General features: G+C 40.9%; 1 protein-coding gene across 5 annotated transcripts in view; it reads right to left on the bottom strand.

The window, feature by feature from the left end:
- Positions 1–22,174, bottom strand: part of LOC127622956 (FYVE, RhoGEF and PH domain-containing protein 4-like) — a 72,513-nt gene that overhangs the window by 33,435 nt on the left and 16,904 nt on the right. For 4 of the 5 annotated variants that reach the window (XM_052097156.1, XM_052097157.1, XM_052097158.1 and 1 more), the window contains exons 2-4: positions 13,919–14,005; positions 3,887–4,024; positions 135–297 (exon numbers count right to left, since the gene is read on the bottom strand). In XM_052097156.1, coding sequence (XP_051953116.1) covers positions 135–297; positions 3,887–4,024; positions 13,919–14,005 — 388 coding nt within the window. Of the gene's footprint in view, positions 1–134; positions 298–3,886; positions 4,025–9,752; positions 9,961–13,918; positions 14,006–22,174 lie in introns of those variants that run through there. The other variant, XM_052097159.1, reaches the window with a different exon arrangement.

The raw sequence follows: 22,174 nt of genomic DNA, 5'->3' as shown, positions 1-22,174 counted from the left end.
TGATTGAGCTTAACTTGTAATTATATACAGTATATTATGATGGACAGTAGTTATATACTGTACATATGTAACCCTATACATACCCTATATACCTTTCACTACACAAACAAAAGGAGCAGATCTCACATAAGTACCTGCTCTCTTCAAAGCGACTGATGAGGTTGGACACTCTGCCCTTTCCTATGGCTCCTTCTACTCCTCCCCCTTCCATACTGGGTTTGATGGCTGACGTTCCGGTGCCAAGTGGAATAGAGATTTCTGTCACCGGACTCTGGAGGTGTGCTGGCTTAGGAGGCACTGCAGGAAATCAAAGATTCATAATGTACTTGTGTTAATGTTGTGGTCTGATGAACAATTATTCAATCTGAAAATCTTAAATGATCATTGCATGTTGCATGTGAAACCACATTCCAATTTGCATTCGATGGCATTATAGAAGAGTAAAAGCAGCATGAATGTTTGAGGAACTTGCACCTTGGATAACTTGAGTACCTTGTGAGGGCTCACTCATTTCAAGCATCAAACCTGTGAACAGCCCTGACCACAAGTAAAACCACAAGTCGTAAACAGGACAGTGATTTCTGGATCTGAAAGAGTAGAGCATGACACTAGCAGAAACCTCGATGCAGTGCATCTATTTTTAAAGAACTCTGTATCACAAACCTGATAACACTCGCCATGTGTGATGAAATGCATCTGCAAGCCAATGAATCTGTCTCTACCTTTTGTCAGACAATCACAGCTCATGTCGATCAATCTGGTGTTATTTTAGGGCTCGATGCTACACCAAGTCTATACAGACTGAATACAGAACAGCCCCTCTTATTTCAGATAGTGGCATTAGAGGGATGTATTAGTAACACTTGCTCATTTCATTTTATTTATGAACTTTCATTTTACAAGACAAAGAGAGAGACATCAGAATAGAGAGGGAATCAGCAAATGCCAGTATCTCATAAAAAAAAATCCACAATATCGATGATAAACTTTTGGGTCATTTACGTTATTTAGTCTATGTTCTACATCTAGATGATCAGGTGCGTGTCGTTAAAAAGCAAGCAACTCTGTTTTCTTAGAAGGTATGAAGTTGCTAACATTAGCTGCCTTGCTAACGATTAGGCTACGCTGGTCACCGTGGTCCGGGTCTGGACCGCAGGACTTCATGATGACAGTTGTGCCCTCTCATCATCTCTACTGGGCAGCGCGACAAAACAACAGTGCTGTGTACACCAGCTCTGATCTTCTGCGCTGTAGCAGGCTTTATCCCAATACGCTAAGCAGTGGTGGTGGTGTAGTGGGTTAAAGCACGTAACTGGTAATCAGAAGGTTGCTGGTTTGATCCCCACATCCACCACCATTGTGTCCTTGAGTAAGACACTTTTATTGCTCACATTAAATTATTTCTAAAGCTGTCTTCCCAGGAAGTTGTTAATACCGTACCTCTAGAGGTGTTTGGGGTTTCAGGCTTCTGAATAAAGGTTCTCAGATATCGGTTCATCATACCCCACACACTCGATACTGCCGCAGCATTGCCCCGCTCTAATGTAACTGTCATGTTCTCCTAACTATCCTTTTGCTTCCTTTATAGGTGTGTAAACAGAGTAATTCCATTTTCCTCCACAGGCAGCTCTGGAGCAATAAAGCTACGGTACAGCTCCCAATGGCTGAGGCGGTCTCAGCAAGCCGGCTACTTCGGTGCAGATTACCAAGATTTAACACTTCCATTAGACATGCTTTGCCATTTTGTTCACCCATTTTGAGGAGGGTTACACATTATGCTTAATAAACGGTTCTACTACAGCATTATTTATCATGTTTGAATACAAGTGACCGGTCTCTGCTGAACATCGACGGCTCCTCTGTGGAGATCGTCACGAGCACCAAATTCCTTGTTCACCTGGCGGAGTACCTCACCTGGTCCCTCAACACCAGCTCTATCACCAAGAAAGCCCAGCAGCGTCTCTACTTTCTTCGAATGCTGAGGAAAGCACATCTCCCACCCCCCATCCTCACTACATTCTATAGAGGGACTATTGAGAGCATCCTGAGCAGCTGCATCACTGCCTGGTTTGGGACTTGCACCGTTTCGGACCGCAAAGCCCTGCAGAGGATAGTGAGGACAGCTGAGAAGATCATTGGGGTCTCTCTTCCCTCCATCAAAGACATTTACAAAAAACACTGTATCCGCAAAGCAACCAGCATTGTGGACGACCCCACACACACACAAACTCTTCACCCTCCTGCCATCTGGCAGGAGTCTGATGGTTTGGGGAAGAAGCTGTTACACAGTCTGGCCGTGAGGGCCCGAATGCTTCAGTATCTCTTGCCAGATGGCAGGAGGGTAAAAACCATCTCTTTTGTTTTGTCCACATTCAGGGACAGGTTTTTGGCTCTACACCATTCCGTTAGCCGCTGCACCTCCTCTCTGTATGCTGACTCGTCGTTCTTTGTAGATTGTAGTCTGATTCTCGAACATTGAATAACTCTTAAGAACTGGTTCGCTTAAATGAATCATAAAAAGACTTTAATCAAATTCAAACTCATGGTGAGAAACTGTATTATGATGAACATGAGGCTCATGTTAAACGAAGTAAAGACAGAAGTCTTTATGTTTGGCTCCTCTACTTCTACAGAGATAGTTGCCAGTAAACTAGGGCCTCCATCTGGTAACCTTCATACACATGCTAGAAACTTCTGTGTTAAATGTGATTCTGCTTTGACTTTTGATAAACAGATCAATGCTGTGGTCAGAAGAAGTTTCCATCAACTAAAGAATATTGCTATAATGAAGTCATTCTTATCATGCAAAGATATGGAGCCTGTAACACATGCTTTTATTTCATCCAGATTCAATTATTGTAATGTATTCACAGTCTCTACTGTCACGACTTCAGCTTGTCCAATATGCTGCCGCTAGACTGTCGACTGGAACAAAGCAACATATTTCACCAGTGCTAGTCTCTCTCCACCGGCTCCCGGTCAAACATCGTATTCAGTTCAAAACATTCTTGTTCCTTTATAAGGGTTTGCATGGTTCGGCTCCTCCATATATCTCAGATCTTCTTTCATTTCATCACAATACATCTAGAGACCTCAGATCAACCAATAGTCTACGGTCCAAGGACACGTCTGAAACGGAAAGGGGATCGAGCCTTCTCAGTGGTTGATCCACAGCTCTGGATAATTTGCCACTTTATATAAAAACTGCATCAACATAAGTAGGGTTAGTTGGTTAGGTTAGGGTTAGTGGTAAAAAGTTTTGTGTCTGTGACTGTTTTGTGTCCTAATTTTAATGATTTTGCTATTTGCTTAAATCTGTACAGCATTTTGGCCAACAGCTGTTGTTTTTAAATGTGCTTTATGAATAAATATGAAATGAGTCTAATTACTAACTGTTATTTATTTTGTAGGGTCTCAAAGAGTCTAAAAGTACTTAACGAATCATTCATGGTTTTGTTAAAGAACTGGATTTACGTGCAATATAAATCTGAAAAATAATAGTTTTGAGATTTTCAGTGACCTGAACTTTCTGTCTTAAAAGCAAATGAATTTCACAAGTTTTAATCTGTAATTATAATGAATGGAAAATAATTGACCCTTTTCAGAGCAGAATTTTCTGTTTCGAGACAAGACATGGGTTGAAGGATGCTCTGAGGGTGTGTGAGACTTTAGTGCAGTTTCAGCATTAATCATTAGCCACACTCATTTGAATCTCTTGAGTAGCAGCATTCAGTGTTCAGGGACTGATTAAAGGGAAAATGTGTACTAGTGTGTTGTATTTTAGCATTTAGCGATGATTTCTTTTAAAGCATGCAACTTTGCATGAGCAGTCAGCAACACTGTGGAATTGTGCGAGCGTGTGTGTTTTGTGTAAGTGTCTCTATACCTTGCGGTTTGGGATGCAGCAGCCGGCGGCCTGAACCTCGTCCATTTACTCCAGTGTGACTCTTGTCACTGAATCTGGACCCACGACTCAAGCGCTCACTGCGGCGGCTTTGCTCGGTTGTGCTGCTGCTGCCAACAGCTGCCGGAGAGAGAGAGAGTGTTAAGACACTAGTTTGGAAAGGATGACATGCTTTTATGTGCTTGAAGTCTTTCAAAAACCCTTGAAATGCATGTTGATGTGTTTTAAACAGCCGTTGGTCTTTTGTGTGTGTAAAGGACGTAAATCATGAACCATGTTTTTTGCTATAGATGCCTGTTGCTATAGATGGTCAGTTTTAGGATGGGGATTATTACACTAGAGAGCATGATATTGAACAAACTGAAGAGTAAGATAGCACATACATCACCCTCAAGCTGACAGAAAGAAATCTCATTTATTTCATGGGGTCTTTAAAGGTGTTTGTAAAGTGTGTAATTTCTGCACTTCTAGCAGCACCAAACAGGACTGTAACATACCTGTACAAACCCTAAACTCACAGTATCAGGACGCTCAAACAAACAGATCAATGTTTTGTGTCAAAGCCTGCCTTTATAATTTGACAAATGAAGGATAGTTGAAATGAACGTAATATTCATTAAACGCAATAGTGCTAAAACAAAAGCTTTCACATTAAACCCAAGCATGCCAGTAAATGTACCTTTGTGCAGAAGTGAGACACGACATGTATCATTTACAGGTCTGTTTTTGAGCTCCTGATATCAGTCAGTGGAAAAGTGACCTTGAAACTGGCAGTGACTTAAACTCGAAACAAAAACTAAAAATAGCCACCAAGTTCCTCAATCTATGTCAATTACGGAACAAACAAAGTGTTTCAGATTGTTTGGACGATCGATATGCAATCTATGAGGAAGCTCTTCTATTCGGCTAAGCCAAGAAATGTTTCCTGAGAGAATGGTGGACAAACAGGTTGTGGCAGTAGATGACACAGGGCCATATAAAGCTCATAACTACAGAGAACACGATGTGGGAATTCAGATCCACTCCTTTTAGATAATAATAACAACATGAAAAAGTTCTGGGTTCCCACGACTTACAACCAAACTGCAATCTTTCCAAAACAACCTCAAACCAATAAGAGAAATAAGACAGCAGAAGCTACAGTGATAAAGGTCGCTCTCACAAGAAATAGCAAAGTCACTTGAAATAGAAGAACTAAAGTAACAAAAGACCTGTACAGACTGAACTCTTCTTTCCCACTTTTTCATTTAAGTCAATATGAAGTGATATTCCCAACCATATTTACCTTCTGTAAAGTGACGTATTTATTTAATCCATCATTAACTGACTGCATGAGCAGTGCTCTCTATATTACAGGAGCGGACAAAGAGTGCTTGATGATGTCAGAAGAAAAGGAACGTTGTTTCAAAGGTGGAGCAAGTTATTACATTTTAATGAAATATTACAAAAACTATTTTCTTTTTGTTTGGAATAATGTGCACCACAAAACTATACATATAAAGAAATTATATACAATGTATGTTTAAACAGTTTCTCCCCACTGTGATTTACTTTAACAACACAAGATTCAAATAAAAGCAATGAGGACAAAAAGTGTAAACAAGAAAATCCCCTGCGAGTTCACTGTGACCTCATTGCTCAATAGTATCTCACACGCACACACTCACACTCGCTCGCTCGCACGCACGCACTCACGCTCGCTCGCACTCACGCTCGCACTCACGCGCGCGCGCACTCACACGCGCACTCTCGCACACGCTCGCACACGCTCGCACGCGCACACACTCACTCGCACACACTCACTCGCACACGCTCACTCGCACACGCACGCTCGCACACGCACACACTCACTCGCTCGCACGCTCCCGCTCGCACGCTCCCACTCGCACGCTCCCACTCGCACGCTCCCACTCGCACGCTCCCACTCGCACGCACACTCGCTCTCACACACACACACACACACACTGAGGGCAGATAATGCAGTCCTGGTGTAGATTCCTCTTTCACACGGGTGAACCCATAGATTAACAAAAGATCATCTATAAAAAAAACTCCAGCCAATAGGTGGAATAAACACAAACATCATGTAGATTCATCCACACAACTGTCCCGAAGGTGTGTTCCTCCACAAAACACAACACAAAATGAAATAAAAAAGGCGCTCAGTCCCTCGAACAGTCAAATGAATGTTCAGTGAGTCGGCCCATTCAGCTGCAACGTGAGTACCACAAAATAACTCACTCCATTGACTTTGTGAAGGACATCACTTGATGTGAGCATGCAAATGTTTTACGGCCCTCATTAGCATCTATTCTCAATTTGGCCAGGATCATCACTGCAAAAGTGACCTTCCATTGATGTAAGAGTTTCTTGCATTCCTTGAATCGATCACATTTCTCTCTCGTCAAATTCACAAAATCTGGGAACAAGACAATTTTGTGGTTCTTCCTTTACTCCTCGCCTAGCGTAGCACAAGATCTTTATCGGATGATCTCAGAAATGTGTCCAGAATTGATAGGGGACGGTCTCCCTCCACGGATCGCAGAGGCAGAACACTGTGAGCTCGCTCGATTTCCAGCTTACGGCCTGTTACGTTTCACCATATCCTGACCCTCTTCAGCCTCAGGAATTCTGACAATTCTGATATTATTCTGCTGGCTATGGTCCTCCAACTTCTCCCAGACATGCTCCAAATTCACCTTGGTCGCTAGCGGATTAGCAGATAATTCCCACTCCGATGACTCCAGATAATCGATGCCTTTCTTGAGGTCCCCCACTCTCGTCTCCATGGAAGTGTTACAGCAAGATCCTCAAAGTCAGCAACAACTTTCATCAGCATTGCCGACATGTTCAACATTTCTCACTTAATTTCCCTAATTTCTCTGATCAAATCGACTCCTGGGCCCCCACCCAACACAGTAGCCTGCTCTCACATCTGGGTTGACAAGTGCACAAGTGAGTTTTGCAAAAAGTTTATCGTAAAAGTAGTTGCACATCTCAAGGCGGGAAGATTTGAAGTTGCAGTGTCAGATTTGAGAGGTTGTAAGTGCCGATTTGTTGTTGTACTGCGGAAATGAATTAAAGTACAAAAGTAAATATGTAATACAAGTTTGTGTCTGTCGTTGTATTTATGTGAATGTCATTTTACACATTTGTGACTATTTGTCTACAACTCTGAATACAAAGCGCAGGTTTTTGATTATTGTCCGAGTGCAGATTGCAACATTCAACTTCAGATTTTTATTTTACAAGTAAATTTTAGCGAACACAAATATTTACTGAACAAGTTCTCAAATTCAAATCTACAAGCTCTCAAGTTTTGCAACAGATTTACATTCATACAAAGGCAAGAATTTAGTGGTTTGCCTTTGCATGTGCCTGGTTAAAGAGTATAGTGTGTCACATTACATCAACATCTGAGTTTAATAGCAGCAGTTTGTGCCTGTAAATGATTTATGTCTGACTGTTGGTCATTAAAAGCATTCCAGATGTTTTGCTCATCTTTACATAGAAATGTGTAACTTCCAGGTTCAACTAGTCCCAGTCAATGCTATTTGATACCTTAATACTCCACCTTAATTTGAATAATACAATGTCCAGTTAATGAGAAAATTAGCTATTTGAATATTGTTGTACTGTGTGAATGCACATTCAATCTCAACCAATATTGTTCTCAAAAGGAGGCAGGCACTGACCGCAACAAGAGACAGTATGAATGTCTTGTTTAAGTGTTTCAGAGCTTGCTGTGCAATACAGGAATGTTAATTAAAGTGAAGCACACATATAACAAGCTGCAAAAGAAAGCAACTAAGGATGTCGAACACGAAAGCTAATGCTGGACCAAAAAAATGCCAATACGACTGAAAAAACGTGAACTGATTAAACCTGTTCCGACATGTTCGTAAAAAAACTATCAAGAGAAAGTTTAAAAAAAAGTTTGTTCTTATATTTGAGAGCCGACTGCGGCATTTCTGCCATATCGAGTATTCTCTCAAAGGAGCCAAATGACTTTTGAACCTTTAAGCACTTCCTCCCCACTGAATTAATCAAACCTTCATTAAACCATTTGCATTCTGAATTAAAATCTTTTGGAAAACAACTTTTAATCAGTGATTCAACTTTAGAATTAAAATGTCAGTACACAGTTGAAGTCAGAAGTTTACATACACTTACTTTAACCACTCCACAGATTTATTATTAGCAAACTATAGTTTTGGCGAGTCGTTTAGGACATCAACTTTGTGCACGACACAAGTAATTTAGTTTACAGACCGATTGTTTCACTTTTAATTGACTATAACACAATTCCAGTGGGTCAGAAGTTTACATACTCTAAGTTAACTGTGCTGTTAAGCATCTTGGAAAATTCCAGAAAATGATGTCAATCCTTTAGATAATTAGCCAATTATCTTCTGATAGGAGGTGCACTGAATTGGAGGTGTACCTGTGGATGTATTTTAAAGCCTTCAAACTCAGTGCCTCTTTGCCTGACATCATGGGAAAATCAAGAGAAATCAGACAAGACCTAAAAAAATAAATAAGTTGTGGACCTCCAAACGGTGCCCTGTTCATCTGTACAAACAATAGTACACCAGTATAAACACCATGTGACCACACAGTCATCACACCGCTCAGGAAGGAGACGGATTCTGTCTCCTAGAGATGAACGTAGTTTGTGTGAAAAGTGTAAATCAATCCCAGAACAACAGCAAAGGACCTTGTGAAGATGCTGGAGGAAACAGGTGGACGAGTATCTAGATCCACAGCAAAACCAGTCCTATATGGACATAAACTGAAAGGCTGCTCGGTAAGGAAGAAGCTGCTGCTCCAAAACCACCATAAACAAGCCAGAATACAGTTTGCAAGTGCACATGGGGACAAAGATCTGACTTTAGGAGAAATGTCCTCTGGCCTGATGAAACACAAATGTAACAGTTTGGCCATAATGACCATCTTTATGTTTGGGGGGAAAAGCTGAAGAACAGCATCCCAACCGTGAAGCATGGGGGTGCAGCATCATGTTGTGGGGGTGCTGCAGGAGGGACTGTTGCACTTCACTAAATAGATGGCATCATGAGGAAGGAACATTATGTGGATATATTGAAGCAACATCTCAAGACATCAGACAGGAAGTTAAAGCTCTTCACAAATGGGTGTTCCAAATGGACAATGACCCCAAGCACACCTCCAAAGTTGTGCAAAATAAGCACAACAAAGTCAAGTTATTGCAGCAGCATCACAAAGTCCTGACCTCAATCCCATAGATCATTTGTGGGCAGAAATGGAAAAGCGTGTGTGAGCAAGGAGGCCTTAAAACCTGACTCAGTTACACCAGTTCTGTCTGGAGGAATGGGACAAAATTCCAGTAACTTATTGTGAGAAGCTTGTGGAAGGATTCCCAAAATATTTGACCCAAGTTAAACTGTTTAAAGGCAATGCTGCCAAATACTAACAAAGTGTTTGTGAACTTCTGACCCACTGGGAATGTGATGAAAGAAATAAAAGCTGAAATAAATCATTCTCTCTACTATTATTCTGACATTTCACATTCTTAAAATAAATTCGTGATCCGAACTGACCTAACACAGGGAAGTTTTCCATGATTAAATGACAGGAATTTTTAAAAACTTAAAAAAAAAAGGAGTTTAAATGTATTTGGCTAATGTGTATGTACACTGACTTCAACTGTCTGCCACAGAAAGAGAAAATATTTGCAAGAATAACTTGAAAATCTCCACTAATTTGCTCTGTTGCAGAGTTGCTACACCTAAACAAGCATGTAAACCAATAGAAACAGAAGACTAGCAGCAGTACTTCTGTGATCAGAGTTTAACCAGAATAATCTCACCGTCTCTCGGTTACAAAGAATCCAAGTAATCCCGGACCAAATGAGGCAAATTCAAGAGCTGCTTTCTTCATTCAAGCCTTCCGGTCGTCTATAAAACACACTGACTGAAACTCTGTGACAGAAGACACGAGGAAGCTGCCCCTCCCTCCACACTCACATAAAACACACACACACACACACTCACATTAAAAACACACACACACACTCACATAAAACACACACACACACACACTCACATAAAACACACACACACACACACACACACACACACACACACATTAAAAACACACACACACACACACACACACTCACATAAAACACACACACACTCACATAAAACACACACACACACACACACATATTAAAACACACACACACACACTCACATAAAACACACACACACTCACATAAAACACACACACACAAAACACACACACACAAAACACACACACTCAAACACACTCACATACTCACAAACACACCCACACACACACACACTCACACTCACATAAAACACACACACACTCACACTCACAAACACACACTCACATAAAACACACACTCACATAAAACACACACTCACATAAAACACACACACACACACACACTCACAAAAAACACACACTCACAAAAAACACACACACAGTCACAAACACAAATACAGTTCTGTGCAAATGTTTCAGGCACATAATATGTTTGACAAAAGCATTAGTCTTAAGATGGTTATTTCTATCTTCATCTTTAGTGTCAATATAAATATAAATGTTAGACTCACAAACATGACTTTTGCAAATAGAAAAGATTAGAATAGAAGAACAGGGAGCCCTGCAACAGATGGCATTGCCCCCACAGTGCCCCCCACTGAACATCGAGTCAGTCTGAGATTATATAAAGAGACAGAAGTCATTGAGACCGCCGAAACTGACAGAAGAACTGTGAAACATCCCATCTGCCAACAACCAAGAGAAACTGTGTGCAGGTGTATCTCGGAGAATTGGGGCTGTTTTAAAGGCAAAGGTGTCACACCGAATATTGATTCAGCTTTTTTATGTTTACAGGACATTATATGAAGTTAATTGATAAATGAAAACTATATATGTCATTATTTTTGAAGATATTCTCACAATGCAACATTTTTCACAAGTGCCTAAAAATGTTGCCCAGTACTGCATGTATATATATAATATAATTGCATATATAGTAATAACAGCTATATATATTGATGTTATCTGTCTGTCTGTCTGTCTGTCTATATATATAAAAACATATTATTGTCAACCAGAAATCCTCAGATCTGAACTCTGCAACATTTGTCCCAACACATCTTCCTCATAACGTTTATTAAACTGTTTACCAGATTCCACTGCAGATCGGATTTATTTTAATCTCATTTTGACATCGTGTGGAGACAGAGAGGACTCTAGTCATGGGCATCTGAAATTTCACAACCACAACCCAACCGAAACCTGATGTGTGTTTTACTGTTTTACTTGTGCCTTCAGAGCTTTTCAGTTGCTAGTTAATAAACTAAAAAAAAAATCAAGCCACTTCCAGCATTCACACAAGCGTTGCCATGTAGATATGTGCAAATCAACACGCCAAACAGGAAGTTGAGTTTTAATTCTTCACATTCGTCATTCGTCTATGACTCTAATTTAAGCAGTCAGATCAGTTTGATCATGGTATGATTGTTGAATTCATATTGAACTAAACGTGCCATACTCTGCTTATTCATTTGTATGTGATCACTGTAAAATAAAAGTATGGCCAGGAAAAACACTTTAGGTTAAACACTACAAAAACCACACCGAGTAATGATATAAAGGTAAAGTATTAATAAAATCAACGATAATCGTTTTAATCTACTATGTCAGATGTGTCAGCAAATCACAGGTCAAACAAGTATGACCCGCAAAACATGTGCAATGTCATCATAGAGCTCTTGATATTGCATAAAACCTCTGGAACACCGAAGCTTGTGAAGTCAATACTGACATCATCATGCCGATCAGGCCACAGAACAATAAAGAGGACTTCTGCACACTTACAACAGCACTCACATCATTATTCTTTATTAGGACTATTATACACATCTTAAAATAAAAGCCATTAAACCATGAAATTACACAAATTGAAGAATTGCAATTATGTAGCGACCAAGAATTTCACTCAGTTGCCACTCTTTTATCTCTCAGTTCATTCTCTCCAGAAACTTCATGAGGTGCTTCATCCATAAACACTATTTTAGGAGTTCCTCTGTACGCTGCACACTTGATCTCTACTACACCTTCACTGTCACACATTCTAACACAGGTGCCATTTATATATTCTACTCAACTAATCCCATTAAACATTAAGTAGAAGATTTCAGATCAAAAGGTTTTTAGGATCATGACAAACATCAATTCAATCAAGTGTTTCGACAGGTAGAATATTAAAATAGCATTTACATCCAAAGCAAGTCACAAATAAGCAATTCTGCAACAAATAAGTATTCCTTCATGCTCAACAAAAGAACGAATAGTGCAACACCATTTTATTTAGCTGATGGAGAACCACAGACTCCATATCTGTACACAATAAACAACAAACGTCTTATTTTCCACACAACTGAAATCACATTCAGAATAGATGACAAGACGTGTTTAAAGAAGACCACATACTGAAACAACTCATTCATTAAATCAGGCACACAAACTCAGAGCGACGGATTTACTTTTTGGGATTACATATTAAATCTAGTATTTACAAGCCCAATACAGAAAAAGCGAATAAAAACTAAGAGTGATTTATAAATTATATTTGTTATATTGAAAGCTCTACAACTACACATGTGATGTTTTTCCTTGTGAATTTCATTGTTTTTTATGAACAGTAATTTAAAATCAGATGATTGCAACACGCTCCAAAACAGTTGAGACGGGGCAATTTAAGACTGATAATAATTTGAGGAGTTGAAATAACAAGGTGATGTGAAACAGGAGCTGTTAAACAGGCAATCGTGTCATTGTATATAAGGTGCCTCCAAAAACCACCGAGTCCTTCAAGAGCAAGAATCATTCAGGACTCGTCAGTTTACCAACAGATGCTTCAGCAAATAATCCCGCACTTTCAGAACAATGTTCCCCAAAAACAGATTGGAAGGATTTTGGCATCTCACCCTCTACAGTGCACAATATAGTTTAAAGATTCAAGGAGTCTGGTCAAATCTCGATGCATAAAGGTCAAGACGAAAACCATTTCTGAAATCTCATGATCTCTGATCTCTCAGACTGTCTTAAAAAACATCATTCATCTGTGATGATATCGTGAACATGGGCTTGGGATTACTTTAGTAAACCTTTGTTACTCAACACCACTCGCCGCTGCATCCACATTTGCAAGATGAGACTTTACTATGTAAAGGAGAAGCCGTACATCATCACTGTCCAGAAGTGCTGCTGACATCTCTGGGCTCGCTCTCATCTGAGATGGAAAGTAGAACAGTGGAACTGTGTTTTCTGGTCTGATAAGTCACATTTGAAATATTATTTATTATTATTTATGCATTTGGTAGACGCTTTTATCCAAAGCGACTTACAATAGCGACAAAAATAGTTTTTGAACAAAACAAAAGCCATCGTTTTATCTGGGCCAAAGAGGAAAAGAGCCATCCAAGCTGTTATTAGCATCAGGTCCAAAAGTCAGGGGTGTGTCAGTGCCCATGGCATGGGTAACAAACACATCTGTGAGGGCACCATTAAGGCAGACAGTTATGTACAAATTTCGGAGCAGCATATACTGCCATCCATCTTTCCAGGGATATCCAGAATCTCCTGCAGGACAACTTCAAACCACATACTGTCCAGATTACAAGTGCATGGCAGAGAGTGCGGGCGCTAGATTGGCATGCCCGCAGACCTGATCATCTGCAGTTGAGAATGTGTGGCGCATTATGAAGCACACAATACGGCAATGAAGACCCCGTACGATTGTGTACATATTCAAAAAACAATGAAATTCTCAAGGAAAAACAGAATGTGTATTTGTTGTTTCAATATAGCAAAGGGAGAAAATAATTTATAAAATCACTCTCATTTTCATACTGTCCCAACTTTTTCAGAATTGGGGTTGTATACCTTATCCTCATTAATCCAGAGGAACATAACATCATTCAGAAGGGCTACCTTTGCTCTGTGCGATCTTCACCCCAACACAAGCTTCCTCTTCATCCGATTGTTTGGACAGAAAACAGCTCGGCTTGCCAGCTTTATCTGAAAGACACAAAGAGAATTATTTCATTATTTTACAACTTTTTATTAATACAGAAGAGAAAGGAGGAATAGGAAATGTTGAGGGAAACGTCAGACTCAAACTCGCATTGCCCACATGAGCACTAAAGCTCAATGTACCACAGCACATATGCAATCGCCACTATGCCACAACTCTCTCACATCTCACATGTGTAGGCGTCACCTTGTCTGGATTAGAAACCTAAAAGTCGTGTTGTGGATTTCATGGTCCGAAATGATGTAGACGCAAATAAAGACAGAAGGAGGCCGTGGAGGACAGAGAGACATCTCACTGATAAAGGATGAACTTCATGAAACCCCCCTAAATATTAATAAGACAAATAAGAAGAAATAGAAAAAAATAAATAAGAGTGTATTTGAGGATTCCACTAACCTCAGAGGTGAAGCCTCTATAACGTCACGATCGAGACTAATGGGGATTACAAAACTAAAAGCATCACATGCAGACTCTTTCCGGATATGAGAATTTGGCTGGGAAAGTGTTCAACTGTCAATAAAATAAAAGCACAATGCAAACAATTGAAATAGTCCTAAAAATATTCTTCATTTTATTAATGCCATCGCCTAATTTTGGGGTGAAATGTGACCGCGGCACGTTTTAGTGAGATTCACCCTAAAAGGGAAAACACAAATCTGTATCATCTTATAATGTAGACAAAAGCTTTCTGGATGACAAAATCACTGGATTGAACAGGAGAGAGAATATGAGAACATTAATCCTCCATTTGTGGCAAAACAAAAGTAAATCTTCAGAGATCTGCGTTAATCTACTCGAAGACACATTAAATATGAAAACAATTCAGCAAACAAGCGGAACATGTTCTCTAAATGTACACGTGCACATTCACTACGCAGCTTAGAAAGTAAATAATAATGCTACATAATACTTCTGTGTGACTGTAAAACAAGAGATATAAAGCAGTGCTAAACGAAGTTAAATGAATGTGGACACAAATGTAACAATGAAACTGCAGAAATATACCAACGATGTAATTAAGCAATATCACACGAGTCAGAGTGCCGATGTACTGATCATAACTCACAGCTGATCTTTAATACAACAACACAAATGCAAGTGTGATGTTGCTTTTATACAACAGTTCAACATACACAAATAAAATAATATTTTAATCAAATGCAGCCAGTTGTTTTGTTTATTTCTACTGTGAGATTAAAGCGAGGCTTTTTCCCCAATACCATCTGGAGTCCTTGTGACAAAACGGTCTGGTATTCACACACACACACTCCCCACACTCTCCACACACCCCACACACCCCACACTCCCCACACTCCCCACACACCCTCTTCATTTTTGTTGTATTGTGGTTTCTGAGTAATGTTTTGATATAAAAACACTTTTATAGTTCATTAATGATGTAACAGTGACATTGACATGCTGGCTAACACGACCATCAGGTTTTGCACAAACTTCATGCCATCATTAAAATAAATAGTAAATGCCAACTACGAAGTCAATCTTATATTCATTTGAATTCTTCTGCATTTAAATATTTACTCAAATTGAAACGATGATAAAATAATCTATAACGAGACACTTAAATTAGAACAATGTAAAATAGAAGTGATCACAAAAACCTTTAAAATCCTCATCAAGAGACACATTATTGACTTGAGGCTTGACTGGGAGATATTTTACAGCGGAGCGGTGCTGGTGTCAGTGGACGTTCGGGCCTCTGTGAATATGGGCCATATTTTGATGAAATATCGGAATACATTTTATAATACACGTTTGTCATTTAGCTAGTGTCTCAGATTCTCTCGAAGATCAGCAATTGCATGATTTTAACACCTATACTTTAAAATGCCATTAAAAACAAACACCGTTTTGTCCCTTTCGGCTTTCCGTAGTTTGACGCACATTGTGTACGGCTGTATACAGCTTTCATTGATTCGTAGAGGACTTGATTTACAAGAAAGCAGGTTATAAACAGGTTTAATCGGTACTAGAGATGAAAAGTAATAGCTAGATCACCTAAAGTTTGATGATTATTGCGTCATGTGTTGCTAAATGCACAAATGTCCAGACGCGTGACTTTAAAGTTAGCAAATTCCTCGAGGACATCTGTATATTACTGCTTGTTTTCAGGGTTATAGATCTCACATTTGACACTCACTGCATCTGGATGGACCGATGAGACTGCACATGTGGAGTCTGTATTTAGTGTTGTCAATACCATACAAAGACAGGAATCATTCATTTATATACATTACCCTAACTATAAAATATAAAGGTCAAATAATAAAATGTCATGTGTTTTCACACTTTGGAAAAGAGAGTAAAAGTAGCATCATGTTCATGTTCACATGAATGGAAATGTTGTGGTTTGTAAAAGGCAGTGAATTATGGGTTTGGCCGAAACAAATAATGATGTTTCCCTAAATCAGGCTCTATATGTTCCCAGTATATATTTAACATGTGAAAACCCTTTTCAGAACATTGTGACTGTACATGAGCATGAAGCCGATGGAGACACACATTAATAGTGTGTGTGTATCTATTGAAATATGACCTTCCTAGAAAATACAAATGTGCAGTTTTTCATTTGTTAGGGCAGTAATAATATGTCCACAAGATGAAACATACAGATAACATTTATATTACAGTGTATTTACAGAAAGATTAATTCACTGTACGGGGTAATACGGTGTGTTTTGTGCAGCTGAATGCAAATACACATTATTATAGTCGTTCCTATAGTAATTAATTTAAGTAACATGTAATATGTGTGCAATAAAGTGCCATCCAAACATACTATTGTTCTTAATTCTTTTGTGTGCGGTCATTGAGATAAAATAAGGCTTTTGGCAGCATCTGTGAAGCGTGCCAGATCTCATATAGCCGGTTACTGAACGTGACATCTTGGCTCGAGTGTACGTATAGAATCACGGAGTGATCTGAAAAGTACCTGCACTGATTCTGGTTTTCCTTGTATTCACATTCCTAAGATGTTTCTCCATCTCAATGAAGCCGTCAGACACTGAGCAACGTTCCAGTCGTCCATTACCTGTTTAACAAGTGGCACCCAAAACAACTTCCTGTGTTTGAGTCTTACTCTCTCCAGTCACCAAACCGGTTCTCAGTCAGTACTGGAGGAAGCAGGACATTGACAGTACAGGACGAGTGAGTGACACACATTTATTGAACTCTTGAACGTGCCTTTATGATTGCACAGCTCATTATGTGTGACTATATATCCACACCGACCCTTCATCGCTCTCGTCTCCGTGTGAACAGAACGCTGACGTTAGACGAGCACCTTTCTCGAGCTTTACAGAGTTCCAACAGGAAACACACACACAGCAAACCCTCAACACTCTGTCAGCATTATCAATTATGATTATGACATAATTACTCATTTTCCACTTCCGGTCTTTGCCATCTTTAACTGTCACAACAGTTAAACAGTTAAAACAATAAATGGAAGGCAGACATATTTGTGTGTGCTTTTATCTGCGCAAGGAACATGCAAAAATATCAGTGTAAATATTAAAATAATCCCATTTCTGAAGAAAGTGTGAGCAGTGCCCAAGCGCAGTGCTGGTGTTGCCGGCCATTGTTATAGGGTTGCTAAGGTCTTTTGACAGTTTTAGTATTACTATCCAGTTGCTAGGGGGTTCTGGGTCATTTTGAGGTGTTTGCTCACTGCCCGAGTCAAGAGTCCTGCACCCTCACATCTCTCTGATATTCTGCTCTCTACAGACGTTATGAGCAACAGTAATAATGTGCTTGAGCTCTGCACTGCCGTTCACTCCTCATCACTCTCTTCTCTGTTTGTGCAACTTTCCTGTCACTCACTTCTGCTTTTCACTTCTTGCTTGTGAGCTGACTTCACAACTGAGAGCGGTCACATGTTCAATGAGAAGCAGACAATAATACAACAACATATCTGTGCCACCTTTCTTATTGGACAGTGTATGTGGAGGTGTGGTCATCACACCCCCATTAAAGGGACGCTGCATTCTTCTGCTTTCAGATGTTTCTACTGAGAGAAAGACTGCAGTAATCTCACATGTCTTCTGTAGAGTTTCACAAGAGGTCTCAACAGTGTCACAGACGGGGTTCACTTTTCTAATTTCAATATGAACAAATATTATTCCAGGATCACATGATCAGCTCTATCCTCATGTGCACAATCGTCCTAATGTATGTCAAGAAATGTCTTGTGTCTGTTTTCATTACTCTCAATGAATTTCAGGAAACAACCAAAACATTTGCATTTATGCCTTTGGCAAATACTTGTGTAAAGTGAGTTCCTGCGCATTCAAGCCCTCCACGGCAGTCAAACCTGTGACACAGCAAACATCATGTTGAGCTGCTGGAGACCAAATTATACTTCACAGAATCATCACTGAGAACACGAGAACAATAACATTTCTCCAGTAGGGTTAGATCAAAATGATCACAATGATGCATGTGTGATTAAACACTTCTGTATATGGGGCAAATTTAGGGACATACGATTTACTCATTTGAAAAAAAAAGAAAAAAAAAATAGAAATGCACATTAAAATGCTCTATTATGTTACAAGTTTGATGATCTTTTTAGAGCAAAAAACGTTTTTGTTTTTTTACTTTATCAAGGCAATTTGTGGTTGTAATAATAACAATAAAATCACTCTCGTTCACTTTCCCATTTTTAAGTCCATAAATCGGCTCCATGGAACTACATAAAAACACAATCCACTGACTATGAAGAAATGTTGTTTGGTAAAAACGGGGCATTGTGACACGTGATTGACAGGGTTTAGATGAAGAACATGAAGAGACGGATATAGAGAGACAGTGGCACAGAAGTTACTAACAGACTTCGCTGTCTGTGAACACATCACATGTGTGATTTAGGACATCGAGTCTTAACACCCCCGATCCCGTTACAGATACTTGTCTGGTTCATCTGATAGCAGTGTGATATTTACTGGCAGCTGTACATGTATCACACACACACACACACGCACGCACGCACGCACGCACGCACGTGCGCGCGCACACACTCAAAAACACACACGCACTCAAACGCAAACACACATGCACGCACACGCATGCACTCAAACACACACACACACACACGCACGCATGCACACATGCACTCAAACACAAACACACATGCACGCACACATGCACTCAAACACAAACACACACACACGCACTCAAACATGCACGCACATGCATGCACTCAAACACAAACACACATGCACGCACACATGCAATCAAACACACATGCACGCACACGCATGCACTCAAACACACACACATGCACAAACACACACATGCACAGACATGCACTCAAACACAAACACACATGCACGCACACATGCACTCAAACACAAAATCGCATGCACAGACATGCACACACACACGCGCACACACAGACGCATGCACTCAAACACAAAATCACATGCGCGCACACATGCACTCAAACACAAAATCGCATGCACAGACATGCACGCGCACACACAGATGCATGCACTCAAACACAAAATCACATGTACAGACATGCGCGCGCACAAACACAAATGCACGCATACATGCACTCAAATGCAAACACATGCACGCACACGCATGCACTCAAACGCAAACACACATGCACGCACACATGCACTCAAACGCAAACACACATGCACGCACACGCATGCACTCGAACGCAAACACACATGCACTCAAACACACATGCACGCACACATGCACTCAAACGCAAACACACATGCACGCACACATGCACTCAAATGCAAACACACATGCACGCACACACATGCACTCAAACGCAAACAAACGCACTCAAACACACGCATGCACTCAAACACACACACGCATGCACTAAAACACACACATGCATGCACTCAAACACACACATGCACACACATGCTCTCAAACGCAAACACACATGCACGCACACATGCACTCAAACACACACACACACAAACACACATGCACTCAAACGCAAACACACATGCATGCACACATGCACTCAAACGCAAACACACATGCACTCAAACACACACACGCACACATGCACTCAAACGCACGCACACATGCACTCAAACGCAAACACACATGCACACACATGCATGCACTCAAACACACACACAATCGCACTCAAACGCAAACACACACATGCACTCAAACACACACACACATGCACGCACACGCATGCACTCAAACACAAACACACATGCACTCAAACACAAACACATATGCACGCACACATGCATGCACACGCATGCACTCAAACACACACACATGCACACATACACATGCACAAACACACACATACACAGACATGCACACGCACAAACACACACACACACATGCACTCAAACACAAAATCGCATGCACAGACATGCACACACACACGCGCGCACACACAGATGCATGCACTCAAACACAAAATCACATGTACAGACATACGTGCGCACAAACACACATGCACGCACACGCATGCACTCAAACACACACACATGCACACATACACATGCACATGCACAAGCACACATGCACACACACACACGCACTCAAACACACACACATGCACACATACACATGCACAAACACACACATGCACACATGCATTCAAACACACATGCACGCACACATGCACTCAAACACATGCACGCACACATGCACTCAAACACATGCACGCACACATGCACTCAAACACACATGCACGCACACATGCACTCAAACACAAAATCGCATGCAGACATGCACGCACACGCGCACACACAGATGCATGCACTCAAACACAAAATCACATGTACAGACATGCACGCGCACAAACACACATGCACGCACACATGCACTTAAACACACATGCATGCACACATACACATGCACAAACATGCACAGACATGCACACGCACACATGCACTCAAACACACACACATGCACGCACATGCATGCACTCAAATGCAAACACACATGCATGCACACATGCACTCATACACACATGCATGCACACATGCACTCATACACACATGCACGCACACATGCACTCAAACGCAAACACACATGCACGCACACATGCACTCAAACGCAAACACACATGCACGCACACGCATGCACTCAAACGCAAACACACATGCACGCACACGCATGCACTCAAACGCAAACACACATGCAGGCACACGCATGCACTCAAAGGCAAACACACATGCACGCACACATGCACTCAAACACAAACACACATGCACAGACATGCACTCACACACACACACAGGCACGCACACGCACAGACATGCACAGACATGCACACGAGTGAGGAAAGGGCTGGGAAAATCACTCTGGACCACACTCACCCTGCCCACCACCTTTTTGAACTGTTGCCTTCTGGCCGACGCTTCAGTGCGCTGAGCACCAGAACCGTCAGACGCAGGAACAGTTTTTACCCTCAGGCGATCTATCTCATGAACAATTAAAACTGCCCCCAAATACTTTCTTCTGGTCAATACAACCATGTGCAATATTCAATCAATCCGTTCCTAATCCCCTCCATATTTAACAAATCCTTCCTCTTCTTCAATACATCACCTGCACATGTACCTGCCCCCTATCCATCTGTCTCTGTGTGTGTGTGAGTGAGTGTGTGTGTGTTTGTGAGAGAGTGTGTGTGTGTGAGAGTGTGTGAGAGAGAGACAGTGAGTGAGTGTGTGTGAGAGAGAGAGAGTGAGTGTGTGTGTGTGTGTGAGACAGTAAGTGAGTGAGACAGTGAGTGTGTGTGTGTGTGTGTGTGTGTGAGAGACAGTGAGTGTGTGAGTGAGTGAGTGTGTGTGTGAGAGAGAGACAGTGAGTGTGTGAGAGACAGTGAGTGAGAGAGACAATGAGTGTGTGTGTGTGTGTGTGTGTGTGTGTGTGTGTGTGTGAGAGAGAGACAGTGAGTGTGTGAGTGAGTGAGTGTGTGTGAGACAGTAAGTGAGTGAGAGAGACAGTGAGTGAGTGTGTGTGTGTGTGAGAGAGACAGTGAGTGTGTGAGTGAGTGAGTGTGTGTGTGTGAGAGAGAGACAGTGAGTGTGTGAGTGAGTGAGTGTGTGTGTGTGAGAGAGAGACAGTGAGTGTGTGAGTGAGTGTGAGTGAGTGAGTGAGTGTGTGTGTGTGTGTGTGTGAGAGTGAGTGAG

The sequence above is a fragment of the Xyrauchen texanus genome, chromosome 29, assembly GCF_025860055.1.
Source record: "Xyrauchen texanus isolate HMW12.3.18 chromosome 29, RBS_HiC_50CHRs, whole genome shotgun sequence".
NCBI classification, from domain to species: domain Eukaryota; kingdom Metazoa; phylum Chordata; class Actinopteri; order Cypriniformes; family Catostomidae; genus Xyrauchen; species Xyrauchen texanus.
This window is presented reverse-complemented; position numbering and strand designations above follow the sequence as displayed.